The following is a 27622-nucleotide window of genomic DNA, read 5'->3' on the forward strand; positions in this document are numbered from 1 at the left end:
TACAGAACTAAATATAATGACAAAGAAATATCAACGTACAGGCAATGTGCTTTGTTACATATTTTTTTTAATGTAAGATGAGATTTATAGAGGAAAATATTAATTTAATCATGTCCATTTTCTTTGTGATGGTACATCCTTTCTTGTTGTTCTGAATTTAAAATGTACACATTAGAAAGCTAATAATTTGACGGCTATTTTAATTTGAGAGGAAAAAGTAAAAGATATTTTGTTCTGTGGACTTGCAGAAATATTAAAATTTCAAAATTTATTTCAGTTGTTTCTGGCTTAATGAATAATAGAGTTGATTCCTTAGAACAACTCTATTACTGAAACACTAATTATTTCTAGATAAATACATTTCATGGTCCATTTAGCTCTCCAAGATATTTTACTACACCAAAATCACTTCAGGAAAATCATGTTTTCCTTTTGATACCACATGTATACTATGCTATACAAAGGTACAGCTATCAACAGAAAGAATTTTGATCCCATCAAAATAACCCATGAAACGCTTGACATAAGTTATCTAAATGTTTTTATTTTAAAACTGCAAAACCTTTTGGGTGAAAAGAATAACTTTTTTAAAAGATTCAACAAATGCACATTGAGTTCCTACTATGTGTCAGGCACTATGCATCAGAGTAATATCCTAATTTATTCAGTATCTGACGTCAAAATGATATCAAATCTAATAATAAAGCACTTTGAAACTCTAAAACCCTCAATACAACACTCCTCCATTCTCTTTGCCATGGGCTTTTAGATGTTGCAAGATAAGGCACCAGAGATCACTGACCCATGAATACATGTTATTTCCATAACCACTCTTGCACCAGCAGATCAACTGAAATAAGATTAAAACAAACAAACAAACATGGTTCCTGCTGGCTGTCCTTTTGATCTCAAGACCTTGACTTGCCTTTCTTTCTCTGAATATCAAAAATTAGGTACTCAGAAATATAATTCATTATATGCAAATATTCTTTGTAATAAATATCACATGCTACATTTATTCTATATTAGTGAATACTTTATACAAGTAGCTTTCAATGCAAATTTTTTAAGTTTACTTTTCTAAAAGTTAAAATTTTTTTCTTTATACTGGAAAATTTCTAACACTGGATTTTGATGTCTGACAGACACATAAGTTGATTAAAACACAAATGGAGGCAAATTACACTCTTATATAACATACAAGTAATTTACTATTTTTGTTTTTGTTGTCTTCTAGGAAAAGTTGGGCAAAAATTAGAAATTAAAATATAATGTTTTCTAATAGCAAAATAAAAACTTTTTGTCATTAACTTTACTTAAAAGAGTCAACACATGTTCCTGAAATTTGTAGCATAAAATATTCCATGGAGGATATATAATTTGTCCAAGTTCCTTAGTCTTAAAGGCAATTTAATTATTTTGTTTCTATAAAGTAAAATCAACAACAGCATGTCCAGTTTGGCTATCTTAAAAGAAGGTAGAGACATTAAGTAAAATTTTAAAGAAGGCATTTAACCAAGGTTATCATCACAGTCCTAAAATCTGCAACATAACAAAAAAAAATCATTTTATTGTATTTTCAAATTTACACTTTGAAAATATGGTTACTTTCAAATAACTAAAAAATATAAAAAGAGCATAGTTTTTTAAAATAAAATGTTATATACGTAAAAATTTGGCTATAAGTGTAGATAGTAAGATAGTTTAACTGATTCCCTTAATAATTCATTTCAAAAGGAATAAGTAGATAAAGCAAATATTATTTTGGAAGTAGTTGAGGAAACTGATCTACAAAGATCCATAATTGTACACATACTGATTGAATAAATATGGATCTATAAAGATCCATAATTGTACCCATACTGATTTTCTCCTTCCCTTTGGCTTTAAATTCATAGAGATGATGAAAGACAAAATTAAATTACTCTCTTCTTCATCTGGCTTTGATCATATCCAAAGTCATTTATCTAAACCTAAGCCATCTACAGAAAATCAGTGGCCAAATCCTAAAGGTATCCCTTTACCTCACTGCAGAATTTCCCCAGGCTCCATGCTTGTCTGTGAGAATGTTGATAATTTTCTGGATTAGTTGAGTTGATGTCACGTGGTCACGATATTTTGCTGCTCTTATCAAATGATCACACATCTTCTCATCTTCTCGTTTGTCTGCAGAATACTGGGCACACAGTGACTTGGAGAGAAAAAAAATAATACTATAAAAAATGTGAAAAAAAACCTTTAAAATCCATTATGAAACAATCTTTACCCTAAATCAAAACAACCAAAATTTTAAATCTACTTTTACATTCCTCATTCACCTAACTGAGATTTAGTGATCTGCTGTCTCAATAAAACATCCCACAAGAATTTACTTCTGTGAAGTCAATCATGAGATACACTCAGAAGTGGTAAACATTCAAGTAGAGACCTGAATAATGAGACAAAGACAGTCTTGTAAGAAGCAGGGGCCCAGCACAACAAACAGCATGAAGTGAAGTTGCAAAGGACTTGAGACATAGTGAATAAGGAGAATAATGGTAAGAAATAATTTTCAAAAGGCAGGCCAGGGCTACATCATTAGTATTATGGTAAGGAGTTTAGATTTTATTCAAATGTAATGGAATCCCAGTGGAAAGTTTTATGCAGTGAAATGATAAATTTACATATTAAAATGATCATATAGCTGCTATTTAGAGAATGGATTGTAGTGGGACAAGAGAAGTGAAGTTGGCAGTTATGAGGCCACTGCACAGGGCCAGAAAAGAGACAATAGCAGCTTACAATAGTAAATTGAGCTAGTTCTAAATACCTTTAGAACATGAAACTGTTTGGTCTTTTAAGTCCTAGCAAAATGTACGAAGAGCTCTGGGATTGCCTGGGATCTCATTTAAAATGCAGAGTCTCAGGCCCCACCCCAAATCTATTCACTTTGTGTTTGAATTTTAATTCCCAGGCAATTTATACACATCAAAGTCTGAAAAGTACTGTCTTAGATATCATCGATTTTACCAAAAAAAAGCCTTAGAATTATTTGTCAGTAATCAGATACACTATAATTGCTAGTTTCCAAAATGCTTATTTCTCTTCTTTTGGAATTCAGATACTTGTGGTGTCATGTTTATGACACTGTAGTTAAGGCATTGTTTAAAATAAGAAAACAAAGATGGATGTAAACTTGGTCCTTTGTTCTATTCAGTGTCTACTTGAGTCCTCTCCCCCACCCCCACACACATATCCTTAAGTAACATAAACTTGATGTTGGAATAAATATCACTAGTTTACATATGGAATATACATTGTGGATGCTTGCCTCTCCCACAGTATACCAGTTTCGATAGATTGCTGCCACGCACTACTCCCACCACCACCCCAGCAACAAACAGGAGTCCCAATTGTCCTGAACTAACCAGGTAATAATCACACCCACACTGGCAAACTGGATTAGGGAAGGACACTTGATGTAACTGGTACAGGTAGGGCAAAGTTCAAGATTTTGTTGGACAGTTGGTTTCCTCCTTCCTCTCAGGGTGCAAAAGAAGCAGCAAATTCTAGGAGTATTGGAAGCTCTCTGTACCATGAGGGAAGCTGGCCTGAAGATAGGCCAAAATGAGAGCAGAACTATGAAAATTGTAGAAAAATAGAGCTCATTCCAGAATCATGAATTTCCAGATCAATCAAATTCTCAAGACCAGTCAACCCCTATGAGACTTTTTAAAGATTTTTTTAAGAGCCAATAAACTCCTGCTCATTGTAAACCAGCAGAAACCTCCAAAAAAATTGTTTTTTTTTTGTTCCTTACACCAAAAGCAATTCATCCTTTGCATGGTGTATATGTACATGCATAAGGAATCAAATATATATATATATGTATGTGTGTGTATATATATATGTATGTGTACATATATATGTATATGTGTGTGTGTGTGTCTATATATATATATATATATATATATATATATATTTTTTTTTTTTTTTTTTTTTTTTTTTGAGGCAGTCTTGCTCTGTCGCCCAGGCTGGAGTGCAGTGGTGCGATCTTCTTGGCTCACTGCAACCTCCGCCTCCTGGGTTCAAGCAATTCTCCTGCCTCGACCTCCCAAGTAGCTGGGACTACAGGTGCATGCCGCCATGCCCAGATAATTTTTTTGTATTTTAGTAGAGATGGGGTTTCACCATGTTGCCCAGGCTGGTCTCTAATTCCTGAGCTCCGGCAATCCACCTGCCTCGGCCTCCAAAAGTGCTGGGATTACAGGCGTGAGCCACCGCGCCTGGCCAGGAATCAAATATCTTAGTCTGTGCAAAACACTATGCTAGCGAGATGAAAAGCTGAATTTTATAAACAGGAATTTTAGAAGTTAGTCTTGGGTGGGAATAAAGGAAACCTTTAAAGCAAAGGCAAGGCAGAAAAACATTAATCAATTTCAGGGAGGGACAAAGCAAGAGAGTTTGACCCAAGTACAAAATACAGGTAGAACGAGTAATAGACTGAATAAATTCTGGAATGCAGAATGAGTATAGAAAAAAGTCACAGGAAACATAGTATACTTATATGAATGACTACAAGATTGGGAAGCAAAACAAAAACCAGGTTACGGTATCACCCTTGCTAATATCTCCTGTCAGTCTTGATCAATTCACTCATTTACCTCTATAGGTCTAAATGTCCTCATCTGCAAAATTAGCAGATTATATTAGATGTAAGATTGCGTCAATCTGAATATTCTGGGCAACCTCTGTGAGGGTACTTGAGAGTACCTGAGTTCAACCTCTGAGAGATGTTCACTGGTAAAGGCAAACTGCTTATTTAATCTAAACACTGATGTAGAGAAAATAAATCCTACTAAGAACTAGAATAACTGATGAGAAATTAAAAGCAAATTTCATATACTATATTTTTTAAAAAGATTGACCCAAACAAACCACAGAAGAGTTCACTTTGTCAAAAATATCATTTGAGCAAATAAAAGAAAATGATTAAGAAATGTATGAAAGAGCAGCAGTTTAAGTGAAGACAACTAGGAAATTATTTCATTGTAACAAAAATGTCGACTGATATGTTGTATTTTTATATATTCATTCAAGAACTGAGAAACATTCTATAGGTTATTTCATATCTAACCCAACCATACACTAAAACAAATAGTACGAAATGATAGACATTCACAGAACCATAAACTTTCAACATTCTCTACTATATCCGTATCTGTCCTTGTCTAACTTCATCTAAGAGGAAATTCAAATCTACTGATGAGATTTAGAAAATCACTGGTTTCTGAAATGCTATGAAACACCACATACCTTCATATTAAACAGCATTAAAAGTAACCAAAAACACATTATTAAATAGCTTATCATTTCTATCTCTTATTATTATACTAATTTAACATCAAATTGTATTTTGTAAACATTTGATAAGCTATTAAAGTTTGTTCTAAAAGGCATAATTCTAAAAACAAGGGCTCAAGGTAAGCTAAATGGTAAAATGGTTTAAAGTGTTCTTTAATGGATCCTTCTTTACAATTTGAACAGCAACTTTTCATATCTGACATAAAATCTATAGATATAAATCACATTAAAGGGCTATTCTTTCCTGATTATCAATCTCTGTCTCTTTGTGGAACATTAGGGTCACATCTGACCTAAAAACATGATAAAAGAAAACCAAACAAGAATGTTTCATTAAGATATAATGAACTTGTAATTATTTTTTTAAATGTCCTTATAATGTAATTTGAAGATGTACTTATTTAAAAACCAATAATAAATTCTATGTATGAAATATCATTCAAAGTCATGTGGAGATAAGAAATATTTACTTTAGAATCAAATGCATATTATTTATTTGCAGTACACATATTTGTGTACGTATGTATACCTGTATTTGGAGGTTGAGTGGAGGTACAAGAGACCTTAACAAATATTGCTATTTATCAGTAACATAAACAGTCAGATCTAAAACTTTCATTCAACTTTAAGGCAGAATTTTTTATGTTTTATATCAACTTTTCTGTGTTCCTGTTGTAAGCACTATATAAATTAGATAATATAACATCATAACATGGCCACAAAATATTTGAGTACGAAAAGAAAAAAATAAGCATTTGGGGAACAATTCTATTTTATGCGATTATTGCTAAAGAAACCTAAGATTTATAACCAAAGAATGAAGAAACTCAATATAGGATAAATAAACCTCCACGGAAGAAATTCAGTCACTCACAGTAAATAGACAAAGAGACCATTTTAGTTCTTTAAATGTAAATGAATAGAGACAATATTTAATTTTTCCTTCCAGATGTCATGGCTCTACCTAATTTTACTATGAAAGTAAGAGAGGACACAAACAAATGGAAAAACATTCCATGCTCATGGATAGGAAGAATCAATATCATGAAAATGGCCATACTACCCAAATTTATTTATAGATTCAACACTATCCCCACCAACCTACCAATGACTTTCTTCACAGAATTAGAAAAACTACTTTAAATTTCATATGGAACTAAAAAAGAGCCCATATAGCCAAGACAATCCTAAGCAAAAAGAACAAAGCTGGAGGCATCACACTACTTGACTTCAAACTATACTAAAAGGCTACAGTAACCAAAACAGCATGGTACTGGTACCAAAACAGATAGGTAAGACCAGCGCAACAGAACAGAGGCCTCAGAAATAACACCATACATCTACAACCATCTCATCTTTGACAAACCTGACAAAAACAAGAAATGGGGAAAGGATTCTCTATTTAATAAATGGTGTTGGGAAAACTGGCTAGCCATATGCAGAAAACTGAAACTGGACCCCTTCCTTACACCTTATACAAAAATCAATGCAAGATGGATTAAAGATTTAAACGTAAGACCTAAAACCTTAAAAACCCTAGATGAAAACCTAGGCAATACCATTCAGGGCATAGGCATGGGCAAAGACTTCATGACTAAAACACCAAAAGCAATGGCAACAAAAGTCAAAATAGACAAATGAGATCTAATTAAACTAAAGAGCTTCTGCACAGCAAAAGAAACTATCATCAGGGTAAACAGGCAACCTACAGAATGAGAGAAAATTTTTCCAATCTATCCATCTGACAAAGGGCTAATTTCCAGAATCTACAAGGAACTTCCTAATTTACAAGAAAGAAACAATCTCATCAAAAAGTGGGTGAAGGATATGAACAGACACTTTTCAAAAGAAGACACTTATGCAGCCAACAAACATATGAAAAAAAGCTCATCATCACTGGTCATTAGAGAAATCCAAATCAAAACGACAATGAGATACCATCTCATGCCAGTTAGAATGGTGATCATTAAAAAATCAGGAAACAACAGATGCTGGAAAGGATGTGGAGAAATAGGAACGCTTTTACACTGTTGGAGGGAGTATAAATTAGTTCAAGTATTGTGGAAAACAGTATGGCAATTTCTCAAGGATCTAGAACTAGAAATACCATTTGACCCAGCAATCCAATTACTAGGTATACACCCAAAGGATTATAAATCATTCTACTATAAAGACACATACACAGGTATATTTATTGCAGCACTATTCACAACAGCAAAGACTTGGAACCAACCCCAAATGTCCATCAATGTTAGACTGGATAAAGAAAATGTGACACATATACTCCATGGAATACTGTGCAGCCATAAAAAAGAATGAGTTCATGTCCTTTGCAGGGACGTGGATGAAGCTGGAAATCATCATTCTCAGCAAACTAACACCAGAACAGAAAACCAAACACCGCATGTTCTCACTCATAAGTGGGAGTTGAACAATAAGAACACATGGGCACGGAGAGGGGAACATCATACACCAGGGCCTGTCCGGGGATGGAGGGCAAGGGGAGGGATAGCATTAAGAGAAATACCTAATGTAGATGACAGGTTGATGGGTGCAGCAAACCACCATGGAACATGTATAACTATGTAACAAACCTGCACATTCTGCACATGTGTCCCAGAACTTAAAGTATAATAAATAAACAAATAAATAAATAAATAAATAAATATTTTTTAAAAGTCCTAAAAGATTTAAAAAAAAACAGAAATGGAAAATGTTAATAGATATATTCTCTATTAAGGAAATTCAACTCAACTACTTTACCATAAAGAAATCTCAGGCCCACATGGTTATATCAGTGAATTCCACCAAACTTTTAAGAGGAAATAATACCGAGGCTGGGCAAGATGCCTCACATCTGTAATCTCAGCACTTAGGGAGGCTGTGACGGGAGGATCGCTTGAGCATAGGAGTTGAAGACCAGCATGGTCAACATGGTGAAACCCCATAGCTACAAAAATACAAAACTTAGCCAGGTGTGGTGGCATGCACCTTTAGTCCTAGCTACTTGGAAGGCTGAGGTGGGAAGATGGCTTGAGCCCAGGAGGCAGAGGTTGCAGCAAGCCGAGATTGTGCCACTGCACTCCAGCCTGGGTGACAGAGCCAAAAAGAAGAAGAAATAATAATGAAAAAAATTTACAATAGCATGAAAAATATGAAATACTTAGCTATATTTTAAAATTTATACAGATCTCATAAAAAATAAAACCATAAAATATTGTTAAGAGAAATTAAGAAGCTAGATAAATGAAGAAATATACAATTTATATATACAAAATATACAGTTTATAAAGATTCAACATTTTAAAAATTGATTTTATATATTCAACACAATAAAAATTTTTAGCAATTTTTATAAAACTGAAAAGCTGATTCTAAAACATATATAAAAACAGAAGGTAGGCTGGGCGCGGTGGCTCATGCCTGTAATCCCAGAACTTTGGGAGGCCGAGGCAGGTAGATCACAGGGTCAGGAGATCGAGATCATCCTAGAAAACAAGGTGAAACCCCATCTCTACTAAAAATACAAAAAAAGTAGCTAGGCATGGTGGCACATGCCTGTAATCCCAGGTACTCAGAAGGCTGAGGCAGGAGAATTGTTTGAACCAGGGAGTTGGAGGTTGCAGTGAGCCAAGATCATGCCACTGCACTCCAGCCTGGCGATAGAGCGAGACTCTATCTCAAAAAAAAAAAAAAAAAGAAGAAGGTAATAACAGCAAAGTAACTTTGGAAAACAAAGTTGTAAGACTTTACACCCTTCCCACCATACTATAAAATTAGAAATGAAGAGCACTGGTAATAACCAGATGACAAAATGAAGAAACAACTGGTACTGAAATACCTGGCTATCCACATGAGAAAAAAAAAAGAAGAATATTTTCTTTCACCTAATATCATACAAAAAATACTTAATGCAAACTGGGTCAAGGATATAAATCTAGAAGTTAAAACTATAACATTTCCAAAACACAACAGCAGAATTTTTTTTATAACTTTGGGATAGGCAGTGTTGTTAGATTGGACAGCATAACAGAAAGCATGGAAGAAAATCACAAGAATTTAAAAACTGACAAAATAAACTTTATCAAAATTTAAAACACCTGGTCTTTTTTTTTTTTTTTTTTTTTTTTTTTAAGACAGAGTCTCACTCTGTCGCCCAGGCTGGAGTGCAGTGGCTCGATCTCAGCTCACTGTAAGCTCCACCTCCCAGGTTCACGCCATTCTCCTGCCTCAGCCTCCTGAGTAGCTAGGACCACAGGTGCCCGCCACCACGCCCGGCTAATTTTTTGTATTTTTTTAGTAGAGGCGGGGTTTCACCATGTTAGCCAGGATGGTCTCGATCTCTTGACCTCGTGATCTGCCCGCCTCGGCCTCCCAAAGTGCTGGGATTACAGGCGTGAGCCACCATGCCTGGCCCAACACCTGCTCTTTAAAAGAACCATTTATAAAATGAAAGGTAAGCCACAAATTGTGAAAAAAATATTTAACATACATGTAAGTGACAAATGAATTCTTTACAGAATATATAAAGAATTCATACAACTCAATAAGACAAACAACCTAATTAAAAATAATTAGCACAGGATTTGAACAGACATTTCACAAAAGATATATAAATGGCTAATAAGCACATGAGAAGATGCTTAGTCAGTAGAGAAATGCAAATAAAAATCACAATAAGCTATCACTATACACCCACTAGACCGGCTGAAATTTAAAAGAGTTACAATACCAAGCACTGACAAGGACATGGAACAACTGGAACTCTCATACCTACCTTGGTGGTTGAATTGTAAAGTCGTCAACTACTTTGGAAAATAGTTTGTCAATTTCTTGTAAGCTTAAACATATACTTACAGTAGCATGCAGCAATCCTACCCCTAGGTATTTCTGCAAAAGGAATAAGAGCGTATTTCTACAAAAATAACTTGTATGAAAATGCCCATGGTGCATTTAGTCATAAAAGTCAGACACTGAAAACAACCCAATGTCTGCCTATAGCTGAGTGAATAAACAAAATAATTCAACTTAGTATTTAAAAAAACAAACCAATAATACACACAACAATGTGAATGAATATCAAAAAGTTTATGCTGATCAAAATAATCCAGAGTACCTACTATTTGATTCCATGTATATAAAATTTTATAGCAGATAAAACTATCTATAATAACAGAAATCAGATCACTGGTTGTCTGGGATTGGATATGAGCATATGGAGAGGAATTGAGCACAGTGGATCACAGGGGAATTCTCTAGGATGACCAAAATTTCCTATATCTTTATTATAATGGTAAAACCACAGATATACACCTTTATCAAAACTCCTCAAATTGTATACTTAAAATTTTATTACATGCAAACTATACTTCAATAAAGTTTATTTAAGAAGTGTTTGTTTGTTTGTTTTTTCAGGCAGGATTTCACTCTATTGTCTAGGCTGGAGTGCAGTGGTGTGATCTTGGCTCACTGTAACCTCAATCTCTTGGGCTCAAGTGATCCTGCCACTTCAGTCCCCCAAGTAGCTGGGACTAGAGGCACGCACCACCATGCCCAGCTAATTTTTTCTATTTATTGTAGAGCTGAGGTCTCACTATGTTGCCCAGGCTGGTCTCAAACTCCTGAGCGCAAGCAATCCACTCACCTCGGCCTCCCAAAGTGCTGGGATTACAGGCATGAGCCACCACGCCCAGCAAGAAGTTTTTAAAAAGTGGATGGACAAGGTATAGATGAAGAAAGCAGTTAAAATACTCATACCAAAAAATAGACTCATATAGCAAAAAGGTAAATACCTTCTACAAATCAATGAGGAAGAGACAGATAACCAATAAGAAACTGGGTAAGTGAGCAACATGTACTTCACAAAAGTAAAAAATAGATAATATATAACAAGCAGGAGAATAGACATAATTCTTTTAAAAATTCAAAATAAAAGTACATCAGAATGCCAAAATAAAAATCACCAGTCAACTGTTGATGAGAATGCTGAATAATGAGAACAACTCTACACTGAGGCTGGGAGTGGTATACACTTTTGCAAGATAGTGTGACAATATCTATTAAAATTCAAATATGAACATTTTGTAATCAAGTAATTCCACCATACAGAAATGCATGAGGATGTGCGCCAAACATATAAAATATTGAAAGTGCATTATTCATAATAGCTAAACACTGAAAACAACCAAACAAACAGAAGAGATTATTTAAAAACTACTGGTCTACATATTCGGAATAGCTAAAAATTGGAAATAATTCAATTACCTATCAACAGTAGAAAGAGGTAATGAACAGCTAGCAATCTATACATAATGGAATACTACGTAGTAATGAAAGTGGAGTTGAAAAATGTAAGAAAATAATTAAATGTTGGAAACATAATGTTGAAATAAAATTTCCAGAATAAAAGACATGTTTTATAATTCCATTTATATAAGGGTCAAAAATTGGGCAAGAAATTACAGTGCTAAAAGAAACATACTTAAGTTTTGAAAGTATAAAACAAAAGCAAATGTCAACCACAAAATTCAGAACAGTGGTTACCTTAACAGGGCAGAAAGGGGTTGTGATTGGAAGGCTAGAAGGCTTCTCGCAAATTCTTTGTTTCAGTATCACAAAAAAATTAAATTAATGATGTTAAACATACATTGTTTCTAAAGTTAGGTTTTCAGAGTAATAGGTTTTTTAAGAAATAGGTTACAAAAAGCAAATTTTTATTAAGTTTGCAATTAAGATCTTGTTAAGTTTTGAAGTAAAAATAAACTACACACAATTTTAATGCTAAAATAGCAAGCCCTTTTCCTAAATTAATAATGTTTAATGTTAATTAAACAATTTGTGTTGGTCTCACAAGTTTTGTATTTAAAATCTCTTTTAAAGACTTTTAAAAGAAACATATACTTGCTTTTAAAAACAAATCAAAGGGCCGGGCGCGGTGGCTCACGCTTGTAATCCCAGCACTTTGGGAGGCCGAGGTGGGTAGACCACGAGGTGAGGAGATCGAGACCACGGTGAAACCCCGTCTCTACTAAAAATACAAAAGAAAAAATTAGCCGGGCATGGTGGCAGGCGCCTGTAGTCCCAGCTACTCGGAGAGGCTGAGGCAGGAGAATGGCGTGAACCCGGAAGGCGGAGCTTGCAGTGAGCCGAAATTGCGCCACTGCACTCCAGCCTGGGCGACAGAGCGAGACTCCGTCTCAAAAAAAAAAAAAAAAAATCAAAAAACAACGACACAAAAAAGAAAAAGAAATTTCTGTCTTCTACTTCCTCCCTGTTTGGTCAGTTGCTTTCTACAGAGGTAGTCACTGTTTAGAGTAAGATGTCATTCCTATATAATGGAATCAAACTGTACATCATTCCATGTCAGGACCTTCTTTCTTTTACATGGCTACAAACAGATTATTACATTTTTAGTTAACCAAGCATTGCGTCTGCTAAACACATTTTAAGTATAGTACTTTACTTCTCAATTTGTCTCAAAATCACTTACATTATAAATTACTTGTCTCACTGAAAACAATTTAAAAGTGAAATCACTTCAGGGACAATAAATGAAGAAGTTTCTCAGTATTTCACTTTTGGAGGTCTTTGTACTTGATCCCTTACCTTAAAGTGTGATCTTAAAAAAAAAAAAAAAAGCTATCTACAGAAACTCAGAAAGACTCATAGAAAAGACAGAAAAATGAAAGCTTAAAAAATCTCAACAGCAAAGAAAAGTCAACTAATGACAATGTGTGACAGCCACTTTTAATTCTGAAGTGATTCCTCTGTCATGCAAGGACTCAAAGTACTGATTTCTCTCAGCATGAAAAAGCCTAAGCCAATGAAACAGACAGACCAGCATCCCCCTCCTTCCTTCCCCCCATAACAGCATTCAAGGTTAAAACAGGCAGAACACTTATCAAAGTATCTCTTCCATTTCTTCTTGTTTTAATAGACTGGATACAACCTGTTGGGTTCTTATCTTTACAAACTATAGTCCTTAGACAATATTTTTAAATAATTTGAAGATTAATATAGGTTCTTCTCTTCTTTTGCTTTACACTTTTGGTAATAAAAAAAACTTCCTTCAAAATGCTTTTTTTTTCTGTGAACTCTTGAGAGAAGTATATATAATATTTGTAAAAACAAGCCAACACTAATAAGAAGGCTACAGTTTCTACTTGTGTGCCAATACCACACATAATATTTTGTTTTCATTATTTCTTTAGAGTACTTATTAACAATAAAACCCACAAATACCTAAGCATCTTCCAAAAAGACAAAGTGAATCCTTCAACAATGCAAACATACATCATACATCTGTTTGGAAAATAAACTATGGCCGCTATCTGTGTTCAAGAAAATAGTAATAACATAAAATGTAAGCAAAGGATAGGGTTGATACCAAAGAATTATATTTTAAAACTATAGTATGAGACAAAAATAACAATCAGCTCTCTGTATCCTCAGGTTCTACATCCACAGATTCAACCAAATTTTCTGTTTTGTTTTGTTTTTGAGTCAGAATCTCACTCTGTCACCTAGGCTGAAGTGCAGTGACCTCCATCTCCCAGGTTCACACAACCTTCCCATTTCAGCCTCATGAGTAACTGGGACTACATGCACACATCACCATGCCCAGCTAATATTTTTCTGTAGAGACAGTGTCTCTCAATGTTGGCCAGGCTGGTCTCAAACTCCTGGCCTCAAGTGATCCTCCTGCCTCAGCCTCCCAAAGTGCTTAGATTATAAGTGTGAGCCACTGCGCCAGACCTTGACCAATTTTTGATCTGCAGTTAGTCCTGGAACCAATTCCCCATGGATCCAGAGGAATGACTGTATATCTTCACAAAATATTATGTATAAATGGTTACACACAGAGGGGTAAAATTAAGAAGCTTTAATTTCTTAAACTTTACTTTTTGCTAATCTGCAAAAGAGTTAAATGATCTTAAGCAAATCCTATCATCTTTTAACTCTACCTAACCAATGGATTTTTAAAAGCATAAAAAACTAGGGTCTTTTAGTTGTATTAGCAAGGTCTCCTACTTATGAATAAATATATTTGCTACTACAAATAGGTAAATCTTACCTTAAATATCAAGGCCAGACATGGTGGCTCACACCTCTAATCCCAGCACTTAGGGAGGTTGAGGCCAGCAAATCTCGAGGCCAGGAGAGTTCAAAGCCAGCCTGGGCAACACGGCAAAGTCCTATCTCTACAAAAATTAGAAAAATCAGCTGGGCATGGTGGCATGCACCTGTAGTCCTTGCTACTTGGGAGGATGAGGTGGGAGGATCTCTTGAGCCCAGGAGGTTACGCTGCAGTGAGCCATAATCAGGCCACTGCATTCCTGCCTGTGTGACAGAGTGAGACCCTGTCTCAAAAACAAAAACAAATTTCAAATAAAAGCAGCTCAAGAACAAGCATGAAAATCAGAAAGAAAAAAAGCAATTATGTATAAAAATCATAATTAACAATGTAGTTAAGTGCACCAACTCTAGAGCTAGATGACTTGAGTTTTAACTCTTGGTTTTGACACATCCATGCTTAAGCAAGTTATTTGAAACCCTGTGCCTCAGTTTCCTCATATAAAAAAGGAGATGATGTGGTATGCTTTTCAGGAGGATCAAGAATAGACATAAAATGATTAAAACATTGCCAGTCATATAAAGGTAACACCTAACATTTATTGTAGGCTTAATTGTGATGTTATCAAAATACATAACAAATAGTCCCTGTCTTCCAGCATCTCACTGTAGTTTAGTAAAATAAATACAATATGAGATGGAAATAAACTATGAGATAACTGCTCAAAGAGTTATAGACAGTATGTTATAGACAGTTATAGACAGAGAGAAAAAGAAGGAACTATTAGGAATCAGGGAGAGGCTGGGCACAGTGGCTCATGTCTGTAATCCCAGCACTTCGGGAGGCGAGGCAGGCAAATGAATACCTTGCACTCAGGAGTTCCAGACCAGACTGTAGAGATGGCAAAGCCCCATCTCTAGAAAAAAAATACAAAAATTAGCCGGGCATGGTGGCACACATCTGTAATCCCAGCTACTTGGGAGGCTGCGGTGGGAGGAATGCTTGAGCCTAGGAAGTTGAGGCTGTAGTGAGCCAAGATTGCACCACTCTACTCCAGCCCGGGTGACAGAAGAGACCCTGCCTCAAAAAAGTAAGAAGAAGAAGAAGAAAAAAAAAGAAGAAGGCCGGGAGCAGTGGCTCACACCTGTAATCCCAACACTTTGAGAGGCCAAGACGGGTGGATCACGAGGTCAGGAGTTCAAGACCAGCCTGGTCAAGATGATGAAACCCCATCTCTACTAAAAATACAAAAATTAGCCGGGCGTGGTGGCAGGCGTCTGTAATCCCAGCTACTCAGAAGGCTGAGGCAGAGAAGTGCTTGAACCCAGCAGGTGGAGGTTGCAGTGAGCCGAGATCACACCACTGCACACCAGCCTGGGCGACAGAGTGAGACTTTGTCTCAAAAAAAAAAAAAAGAAAAAAAAAAATCAGGGAGAGTTTCACAGAGGAATTAAAGGCTAAGTACCTGTTCACCAAGAAGAAAGGGATAGAAAAAATAAAATGTAGAAAATAAGAGGCCAAAAACTAAGAGAACAAGCTCAAATAAATGCATTTTTTAAGCAAAGATAGGAATAACAGGAATAACAGAATGAGACATGTAATAAAGAGCCTTCTCTTTTTAAATATCCTAATACATGTTTATATTTTCCTTGGGTAACTAATACATTTTTTCACCAATTACCTTCATAAAGGAATTATTCCTCAAAGGTTTATATAAATCATTTAACATATAAAATATTAACTAGATTTGTATTTCTCAGCTGATGATTGTTATAATGCTATAATTTCTTTAATTCATATTCAAATGTATTGCCAACACAGACCATTTCAAAACAACACACCTGAATATTAACTGGGTTATAAATACTGTTTCTCAAACTACCTGTAGTGAAGGGCCAGTTCTGGTTTTTTTTAACCTTTTTAAATTTAGCACTGATGCCTTTGATGACATTGCCAGATATTCAAGCTATAAAACTTTTTAAATATTCAATCTCTGTACTCAGCTCTTTGTGGATTACTAAGAAGTAATTTGGTCAGCAGACCATATTTAAACAGCACTAATATAAAAAGGTAAGTAGAAGGAAATTATTTTTATCAACTCAAGTATTTCCATTTTGCTTTGTATGGTAAAATACTTGCTTTGCAAAATAAAATACTTCGTATTATAAAATACGTGATCTTATATTCAGTGCTTTAATTTTTATTAATAAACCAGAAACAACAATAGCCAATATTCTAATTGAACATGAGAAAAGTCTTAATTATAAACAAATGTTGTATAAAATACACTGTAAAGATTTTTAATTAGCTTAGTTTCTTATTGATCTTTATTTTAAAATCCATTAAGAAAAGGAAGGCTTTTAGTACATAATCTGGTCTATGGTTAAGATAACCAGAAGATACCATAAACTGAAAGCTTAAGTAAAGGCTTGATATATCTATGAGGGATATATTCAGACATTTTCTTTGAAGAGATTTTCAATGCATTAAAAGATCTGGTTTTCAAAATATATTTTACAAGAACATACTGAGAAGATAATGAAAAAACACTCTTCCAGTTTGGATTTAATTTGATCAACAATGCCTGCAACAGTTTTACCTACATATAAACCTTTTGCTTTTTCTAGCTTGCTAGCTTTAATAGAAATATAGTAATAGTAAACATCCAAGTAAAATAGCTGTTTTTTTAACCTGGTGCAGCATCACTTAACAATTTGCAAACAAAATCTCATCGATTCACTTTTAAGTGGTCTTCGTTTATCCCACCAATGATAGTTCCTTTAGTTTCACAAACAGCTCAAAAATTATTATTTCTTGTTATATGTATGTATATACCTGTGCTTTATACAGGTAAGAATATGATGTTCAAAAGATACCTACAGAAGAGTAACAGCAGAAAATATTGAGGCCTTTCTTTTAACCTGGTCATTTTCAAAAAGCTAAAGTTGAGAGTATGACAAGTAAAACACATCATGGAAGAATCTCTAAAAATAGTGTGTTCCAGACTAAATACACAAGGCTTTGGATATGAAAACTGAAAAATATTATTATTGCATAGTCCAGGTCTATAGATGCTAGAACATATATGATAAATTGGGGTAAGAGTTTCCTTAAAAAAAATTTGCTGGTGCCGTTGTCACTCAACCTGAGGCAGGAAAAAAGGGTAACGCTGGACTGAGGAAAAACCAAGATTCTTCTCTAAGAGAGGAAGCAGGTGAGCCTGAACTCAAGAAAGAATCTGGTCAAAAGAGCTCTCACTGTTGGAGAGCTGAACTAGCTTCTGCAACATGGAAAAGGGAGAAGGCCTGGGGAAAGAGGGAGACAGAGTCAAGAAAAACTGCCTGTTCAAGAGTGTGGCCTATGAATCCTAGGAGATGCAATATCTAGTATTGTTTTGTTTCCTCTTCTGCATTGTGATGCCCTTCTATCATTGCAAGGGCTACAGAAGAGAAAAGGAGAGGTCTATGTACACGCTTTGGGCAACAGGATAAAGAAAAACAGCTACTGCCTGGAAAAGTTGTTTGTAAGATGGGAAGAGGTATTCTCCAGAGCTCTGATACAACTCTATCCAGCAATAGTGTAGATAGGAACCTGATGGCAGAGATAAGAGTCCTAGATTCACTGTGGCACATATAAGCACTCAATTTCCAGAGATTACTCAGAAGAAAAAAATAGCTATTATTAAACACTTAATATGGATTCAGAGTAATGGATACATTAGGTTTATTAAGTCCCATTTATTCCTCACAACATACCTACAGGTAAACATCATTATTATCCTGATGTAAAGGTGCAGCAGTGGTGTCTTACCTCACATGGTTTAGTGAATGACAATGCCAAGACTAGTCAACAATTTTATCTGACGAGGCAGTCAGAGCTAAGGTCAACTGCTGTAGAGTAATCATGTCTCAGTGGTTGGGTATTCAAACTATAGCAATTTGGACATTAAAAAGAACTTGAATACTTGTCAGTTGGTTATACTGGTACAGGTTGAGTATGCCTTATCCAAAAATTCAAAATTCAAAATGCTCCAAAATCTGAAGCTTTTTGAGCACCAACATGACCCTCAAAGAAAATGCTCATTGGAGCATTCTGATTTCCAGGTTTTCAGATTAGAGATATTCAACCAGTAAATATAATACAAATATTCCAAAATCTTTAAAAACCGAAATTTGAAACACTTCTGGTCCAAGCATTCTGGATACGGGATACTCAACCAGCATTTTATCTTTCATATTTACTGATATTATTTTTATCAAAGGTGAAGAAAACAACGATAGAAAACAGAAAAGCTACAATTTATATTTGTATATATAGTCATGGACGGCTTAATGACGAGGACATACATCATACTGTTTATAGCCTAGGAGCCATATAAATATGTACAGTATGTTACTGTATTAAATATTGTAGGCAACTATACCACAATGGTAAGTATTTGTATACCTAAACATAGAAAAGGTATGGTAAAAATGGGTATAAAACAAACAAAAAATGGTATAGGGCACATACCATGAATGGAGTTTGCAGCACTTGAAGTCGCATTAGGTCAGTCAGTGTGCAAGTGGTGGCTGAATGTGAAGGTCTAGGATATTACTGTATACTACTGTAGACTTTATAAACCCTGTACATTTAGGCTATGCTAAATTAATTAGAAATTATTTTCTTCAATAATAAATTATCCTTGCTTACTATAACATTTTTACTTTATAAACTTAAAATTTTTTAAACTTTTTAACTCTTTTTTTAATAACACAGTTTAAAATGCACATTGTACAGCTGTGCCAAAATGTTTTCTTTCTTTATATCCTTATTCTATAATTTTCTTTTTTTTTTTTTTTTTTTTTAGACAGAGTCTTGCTCTGGTGAGACAGAGGCTAGAGTGCAGTGGCACAATCACAGCTAACTACAGCCTCAACTTACTGGGCTCGAGTGATTCTCCCACTTCAGCTTTCTGAATAGCTAGGACTACAGGGGTGTACCACCACACCCCTGGCTAACTTTTTTATTTTTTGTAGAGACAAGGTCTCCCTATGTTGCCCAAGCTGGTCTCAAACTCCTGGACTCAAGCAATCCTCCCACCTTGACCAAAGTGCTGGAATTACACTGTGCCTGATCTATAAACCTTATTCTATTTTCAAATTTTACTTTTTTAATTTTTAAATTTTGTTAAAAAGTGAGACACAAACACACACATTAGGCTAGGCCTATCCAGGGTCAAGATAATGAATATCACTGGCTTCCACCTCTACCTCTTGTCTCACTGGAGGGTCTTTGGGGCAGTAACATGCATGGAGCTGTCATCTCCTATGATGACAATGCCTTCTTCTGGAATACCTCTTGAAAGACCTGATTGAGGCTGTTCTACAGTTAACATTTTTTTTAAATAAGTAAAAAGAACACACTCTAAAATAACAAGCATAGTATAGTAAATACATAAACCAGTTACACAGTCCTTTAATATCATTACCAAGTATTATATAATTGTGCTGCACTTTCATACGAATGGAAACACAAGTTTGCTTCCGCCAGCCTTACCACAAACACGTGAGTAATGAGTTACACTATGACATTACAATGTCAGTAGTGTAACTCATATATGCTACAATGTCAGTAGGCGACAGGAGTTTTTCAGCTCCATTAAGATCTCATAGGACCACCACTGTATATGTGGCGCGTCATTTACCAAAATACCATTATGTGGTGCATGACTGTGCATATATAAAGCAAATATTGTCAAGCTTAGCATTTCATGGTTCCTACTCTAGAGATGGAGAAGTATAAATAAAGACATTAACTAAAAGTCCAAAACCGCCATGGTAGTAGAAATCAAAACCGGGATGAGAACTGACATTCTAATACTTTGCTATCAGGCTATGACGACACAAAATCTATCAATCCACCATCTCTTCACTAAATGACAAAAGTGATCAACACAAAACGTATATCAAGGGAGGAATGTGGGAAGAGAAAGGGGTACATTAATCACTGAGGCAGAACCACCCTGGGCAAAAGAATGGTATTCTTAGTTTTAAAAAAGTTATCCTTGACTTTGACCATCCTTCTTCTCACTTAGAGTTTTTAAGATAAGGTGGCCAACTAGAAACAGAAAACTATAGGGGAAAAAGTTAGGAGAAAATCAAGTGGGAAAATAAAGAAGAAAAGACAAACAGGAAAGCATAAATAGCAGGTTCACATAAAATTGCTTTTGCACTATTTCCTAATTACGAGTTTACTTTAAAAGCTAGTAAGAAAAAATAGTATTATAAGATTTCGTTTGCACTGTATTTTAACCACTAAATGAGAAACAAAATGGGGAGTTCAATTCAGTAATGGTAAAAATGAGATAATGGACAAAGGTGGGAAAAAAGTTTGTCATTCAACTAATCTTTACACAGCTCAAGACATTTTGCACTCTACCAATTTCACATGCACATAGGAAAAAACATATAAAGTCATTAGAAAAGAGCAAGGTACACAGAAATAACATATATTCAAGGTGTAGTTTCAATCATCAACAAATTGAATGAAAAGGAAATACCAAGATAATTACATAGGTGAGACTCCAAATAACTAATGCTGCCTTTTTACAACCTATGATTTAGAATAAAAATATTACAAGCTAGAGATTTGATACTAGACTAATGACCTTTAAGGAACCTCATATTATTACAAAGAAATTAAGTATCCTATCCAACACTACATAGTTAATTAGTGGCAGAACAATGCCTAAATCCTAGTTCTTACAAATCCCAAATCTGTGCTTTCTATCATACACTACAGACTGCAAAAACAATTTTACAACTTATGTGTAATTAAATATTTTAAATTCATGCTTAAGAGCATGTTCTTAAGCATGAATTTAAACATGCTTTAACAAACCAACTCTTAACCCCTAAAAAAAAATCCAAGTATTATACAAAGTCCATATTTCAACCATCAAATTGTAAGTTCAGAAATAATTTTCATAGAGATTTAAATTCTGGCCAGGCATGGTGGCTCATACCTGTAATCCCAACACTTTGGGAGGCCGAGGCAGGGGGATCACCTGAGATCACAAGTTCGAGACCAGGCTGGCCAACATAGTGAAGCCCCCGTCTCTACTAAAAATACAAAAATTAGCCAGGCGTCGTAGTGGGCGCCTGTAATCCCAGCTACTCGGGAGGCTGAGGCGTAAGAATCGCTTGAACCCTGGAGGCAGAGATTGCAGTGAGCCAAGATCGCACCACTACACTCCAACCTAGGCGACAGTGCGAGACTTCGTCTCCAAAAGAAAAAAAAAATTATTTGCCTTTATACATCATTAAATGCTCATTAAGAAAAACAGTGACAATCCAGTAAGCAATGCTAGGGAACAAAGTGATTACTTTCTTACTTGCTGTCTCTACTAGGATATAAACAGAAGGTAATTTTTAACAAAACATTATCTTAATATTAAAGAATCTAGGATCTCACATGAAAAAACTGATTCCCCAAACTTATGTTAGCTGGACATGGAAATCTTCTTTAATCCTATCGTATATCTTCTATTACTGACAATTTCATTCATTCAGCAATTCTTTGAGAGCTTCCTATGTTCCAAGCCTATACCAGATGTTGAAATTAAAATAAAACAGAACCTTTTATAAAGAAGTCAGTATGTAATATTTGTTTCCCTCAGTAGTCACCAATAATTTCAAAACATTTTTAATGGCTGAAAGTAATTCTCACAAGTTGTCCAAGAAGAATATAATCCAGATATTGCTAATGTAATGTCCATAACAAAACAAAAGGTAGTAAAGGTCAGCCTTTAACGATTTCTCCTACATGATTGTAGTAAAAGAAGTGATATATACAAACCATACAGACCCTTACATAAGAAAATCTCAAGACAGAATCCATAAACATGTAAAAAGTGTTATATTTGTATGAATCTATCAAGGTTAGATTCTCACAGAGTCCATTAGCGCCCCCCCCCCCCCAAAAAAAAACAGGAACTATTAACTCAAAATATAACGAACAGAACATTTCACATAATATCCCATTTTTGAGCCAGGCTAAGAGGCTCATGCCTGTAATCCCAGCATTTGGAGAGGCCAAGGTGGGAAGATCACTTGAGCCCAGGAGTTTGAAACTCTCCTGCACAATATAGCGAGACCCCATCTCTACAAAAAAAAAATTTTTTTAATCTTAGCCAGGAATGGTGAGGCACACCTGTAGTCCCAGCTAACCTTGGAGGCTGAAATGAGAGGGTCACTTGGGCCCAGGGGTTTGAGGCTGCAATGCACCATGATCACACCACTGGACTTCAGCCTAAACCACAGAGTCAGACGCCGACTCAAAACAATTATGTGTGTGTGTTATATTTGTTTTATGTTATGAAATAGATACACAAATACACACTCATAATAAAAAGCCTAAAATGCTATGTGCCAAAACATTGCCTTGCCTCTTGGTGGGGCAAAGATACTGGAGAAGGTTCTCTTTTTTTATTATTATTTACTGTTATATTTTTCTTCTTTTCTTTGCTGCAGTATTCTCCAGCTCAAAAATTAATGAATTAAAACACAAAAAGAGCCACTGATCTAAATCAAATTTTTCTTAGGTCAGGGGTATTTCAGGTTAACCTTCTGAGAAGTACCTGACTTCTATTTTTAAAGGAATTTTTGATTTTATTTATATAATAGTGCCAATAACAATAGATTTGGGCATATCTAGACTATAGATATATAGAAGCATTTCATATGCTTATAGCTCTTATACAAACACAATGAAATAAATTACAAATTAAGTTCAAGCAGCAGCACAGAATTTATATTTTTTGTGATTGTGTAAAGTGAAATATAATTTGTAATAAATTGATAATCACTAGATTGGACTATCATGTAAAAATGGCATCAACCAAGCCATGAAAATTGTTAAATTCATTCTATTTAACAATGATAATTGATAATGACAATTAATGACAAAATTTCTTTTGCATAATAAGAATATGTGACTCAAAGTCATTTTTATAGACTAAGATATCAGTATTTACTTAACACATACAACAGATTCTATACTATGGAAATGGCTTGTTGTAGCGAGTAATGTAATAATTGTAATATTGCTGGTTACATAAAAAAAGAATTCACATGAAGTGATGTATCATGTACTACATGAATAAAAATTTGACAGAAGTTTAAAAATAGAAAAGTAAAGGGAGATTATGGCACAGACTTCAAGTTATTCACCCAAATCCTCCTCCCCCTTCAATAGTACTAGAGGCTCCTGATTCTTAAGAGCCTGTAGCCGTCTAGAATGAAGAGTATATTTCCCAATTTCATACCATTTTGCTTTTATTAATAAAACTAGTGAAAATCTGGGAAGGAAAAACAATGAATTTAAGTTTTAGACAAAGTGAATATAAATGGGTAAGAAGACACCTAGGTAAAGAAATATGGCAGATTTTTGGAAATGTGAAACTGGAAATGAGGTCTGCATTATAGCCAGTAACATTAAAGGTGAATCCCACCAAACCTTTAAAAGAGGGTAATTCCAATGCTACCCACCCTGTCTCTGGACATGAAAAAAGAATGGAAATTGTAAAATTATTTACAAGAGGCAAGTATAACACCGAAGCTAAAACCTCACAAATGACTAAGATTGCATAGAAAGTTAAAAACAACCACAACCCAATTTAAGAACAGAACATGACAATTACAAACAAAACATTAGCAGATACGATCTGGCAAGATTAAAGAAAAAACTAAGACCAAAATATATTGGCATAATACTGACATACGTAACATCGAAAAAAGTATACTATGAATATCAACTCCACTGCTCCACTTAAGGATGACAAAATTGAACAACATTCTTCATTTACAGAAAAACTCCATAAAAAGTACTAAACAAATATTTCATTAAAATGATAAAGCATACATACTTCAGGTCAAAGGCTATATCACACTTAGTAGGGAAACACTGAAACACCTCTGCTAAAGTCAGGAACAAGAAAAAGATGCTCACTATTATTTTTTAACATCACACTAGTGATAGAAGTCAATTCAATTAGACAAGGAAAAGTAATTACAAGAATTAAAGTTGGTAAGTTAATACCAATAAAAGTTGGTAAAACTACCAATATCTGCAGAAGGTGTGAGTGCATACCTGAAAAGCCCAAGAGCATCAAATGAAAACACTCTTTTGAACCAGACGAGCTGAATCTAATGTTAGATTAACAAGCCAAAGAATTCTGAAAAAAGAAATTCAAAAGGGCAATAAGAAGGAGGAAGAGGAGGAGGAGCAGGAGGAACATAGACATATTAGTATCAAAACACATTGTAAAGACTCAATAATTAAATTGATTAATATACTAGTTTGACACTAGTATACAAAATCACATACAGACTAATGGGAAAAAATCAAACTCGAAATTGACCCCAAACATATAGGCATTTAGTATATAACAGTAGCATCTTAAATGAAAAATTAGACTATCTGGTAGGTGGCAAAGGGAAAACTGGGTAGGCATATAAAATAAATTGAATTAATAACACTATCTGTACTAAGATAAATTCCAAATAAATTAAATATTTAAATTTAAAGCAATAAAACTATAGAAATATTAGAAGAAACATATGGGAATTCCTTTATAATCTATGTGTTTCTACCCTTCCAACTACCAAGCAGAAATTGAGATCCATGAGAGAAAATATCCACACATTTACCAAAAAAAAATTTTTTTAACTTCTGTAGGGCAACAAAAAAACCCATCATAACTAAACAAACAAACAAATTGGTAAAAAAAAAAAAAAAAAAAAAAAAAAAGAAAAAATTGTAACATATATCACAGAGTTGATTCCTTAATACACGTAGAGCTTCCACAACAAAATCAATAAGAAAAGAGACACAATCCAGTCGGATAGCTGCAAAGGACATGTTCACAGAAAGGGAAATACTAAGGTTCAGAGATCACCAAACTCACTCATAAAATAGTTTAAAACAACATTGAGAAATACAAATTAAAACTCTACCATATATAACCTATGCAAGTGACAAAAGTCCAAATGTGCTTCATAACACATTCTATAAGGAAACATTCATACTTTCCTGATCGAAGCATAAAAATTCTTCAGAAATAATATTAAGTTTAAAAAGCAAAATACAGAACATTATTTATAATATGCTAGCATTCATACAAAGAAAGATAGGAATATGTATCTCTATTTGAGTGTATATGCATAAAGAAACCCTGAAAAATTCATATAACAGTGGTTTTCTGTAAGGGTAAGGGGTGGAAGGCATCCTGGAAGAGATTAGAAAGAGATTTTTCACTGTGTGCCTTCTTATTATTTTTTATTTTAAATTACCTATAGAAAAAACTAAATGAATAGATTGAAAAATTTTAAATAATATCTTCTATATAAAAGTTTCAGATAAGGTAGACATGAGATTGTTAAAACAGCACAGAAAAGTTAAAAACACAAAGAAAGTATTCCTGTGAAAGACCTATACTTTTAAAAAAGCAAAAGAAATTGGATGAAACTAATAAAAGATTCATGAGAAATAAAAAACCAATCAGAAAAACATCAAGAAAGTCAAGCAAAAAAGGAATTTCAAAATGGAAGGGTTTGTCATCAGTGTCAAAAACTGCAGAGACCAAGGAAGATAAGAAACAAAAAAGGACCACTGTATATATAATTAGTAGATCAGTAATGATATTGAAAAGAACAAGTTTAATCCATTTGTCCTAGGATTGGGGATGAAAAGGAGAGGAGAGAAGTCAAACTATGACACTGAACAGTAGAAGGGGGTGAGACAATAAAGACCATTCTAGCAAAAAAGTCTGGTAGAATCAAAAGAGAGAAAATGGGAGCTTGAGAAATCTAGCAGCATTTAAACAAGGTTATCAAGCTCTAGCATATGATAGACAGAGGCATGAACATATAAACAGTGAGAAGCTGCAATATACTTCCAGAAAGGTCCTTTAAAATAAAAAAAAATTTCAATATATTAAATAATAACTTCATTCAAAATAATACAGAATTTGCTAAAGAAAACCAGACATTAGTCAATAAATACAAAAATTACCAATGACATCAAGTAAAAGAAAATAAGTCCTTTCAATCAAAACTACTCTTAACAATAAGTAGCCTATTTCATACTTAATGAGGGCCTGCAACTGATAGTTCATAGTATTCTGGAAACAGGTATCAAGGCAAATCTCACAAGTAACAGGCGCATCATCTAAGGATCTTTTTCACATTAAGAATCCTATTAGAAAGAAAACACTAAAAGGTAATTGAATTTCCCTCAGTTATCTTCATCTCTGTCAGCTCCTGCTACAATAACTTACTCTCCAGAGCAGAGATAACTCAATTCTGTCCAGCAAGCATATGTTATGAATCTCCAAAGCAAACTTGTCTAAATCATTCTGGTCTTCTATCAAGGTTGCCTGTGGATATGAACTCTGACAGAAAGCAAACAAATTTATTTTTATCTTTTCAATAATTCACTTCTTTATGCCTTGATAGAAGAAATCATGAGATAAATATATGGTCTGCAGTTATTCTTATGTTATAAAGTTGGCTGAAACGGTTTCCATGACTTAAATAAAAGACTTAATGAATAATCCTTCTTAAACACAAAGAAAATGGTATCAAAAAATAGAATTGGTAAATTACCTGAAGTTTCAATTTGTTTATACTGTTCCCAGATCCTTATTATGATCTCACAAATGCTAGTTCGACTATTTCATTTTTGAAGCTTTATAGTAAAACATGTTTTACAAAATGCTAGAAAATTGAATTTTTAAAAAAGATACCAACAAAATAAATAATAGTTCATATGAGAAAATGCATTTCTTATCTGTATTTTAAGCCAGCTGGCATTTTATAACGGAAAAGAATTAAAAAGGCTATATAATAGAGTCAAAAATTCTATGAGTTTGAGTTTCTTAAGTTGGGGTATACATAGATCAATGTTATTCAGAACAAAAAACAATCCAAATTCAAATTGTTAATGAATACAATCCTTTCAGTCATAATCCCTTTCCTTTAATACAGGTTAAATTTCTTGAAGATTCTGGCTTGGCTATTCATGACCTTTAAATTCTACACTAGTAGTCACAATAATAGCAACAATGATAATCACTAACACACTTCATAATGTGTTTTAACCCACATTACATAATTTTACTCTCCACAATAAACCTTTTATTAACGTTTCATTGTATGCATTTCA

The 27622-nt window shown here is 34.3% G+C and overlaps 1 protein-coding gene across 6 annotated transcripts in view; it reads right to left on the reverse strand.

Annotated features, from left to right (window-relative positions):
• LRBA (LPS responsive beige-like anchor protein) overlaps positions 1–27622 on the reverse strand; it is a 786161-nt gene that overhangs the window by 425004 nt on the left and 333535 nt on the right. For all 6 annotated transcript variants that reach the window (XM_055276087.2, XM_063638262.1, XM_055276088.2 and 3 more), the window contains exon 37: positions 2025–2191. In XM_055276087.2, coding sequence (XP_055132062.1) covers positions 2025–2191 — 167 coding nt within the window. The remainder of the gene's footprint in view (positions 1–2024; positions 2192–27622) is intronic.

This window comes from Symphalangus syndactylus, chromosome 4 (assembly GCF_028878055.3).
Source record: "Symphalangus syndactylus isolate Jambi chromosome 4, NHGRI_mSymSyn1-v2.1_pri, whole genome shotgun sequence".
Lineage (NCBI taxonomy): Eukaryota > Metazoa > Chordata > Mammalia > Primates > Hylobatidae > Symphalangus > Symphalangus syndactylus.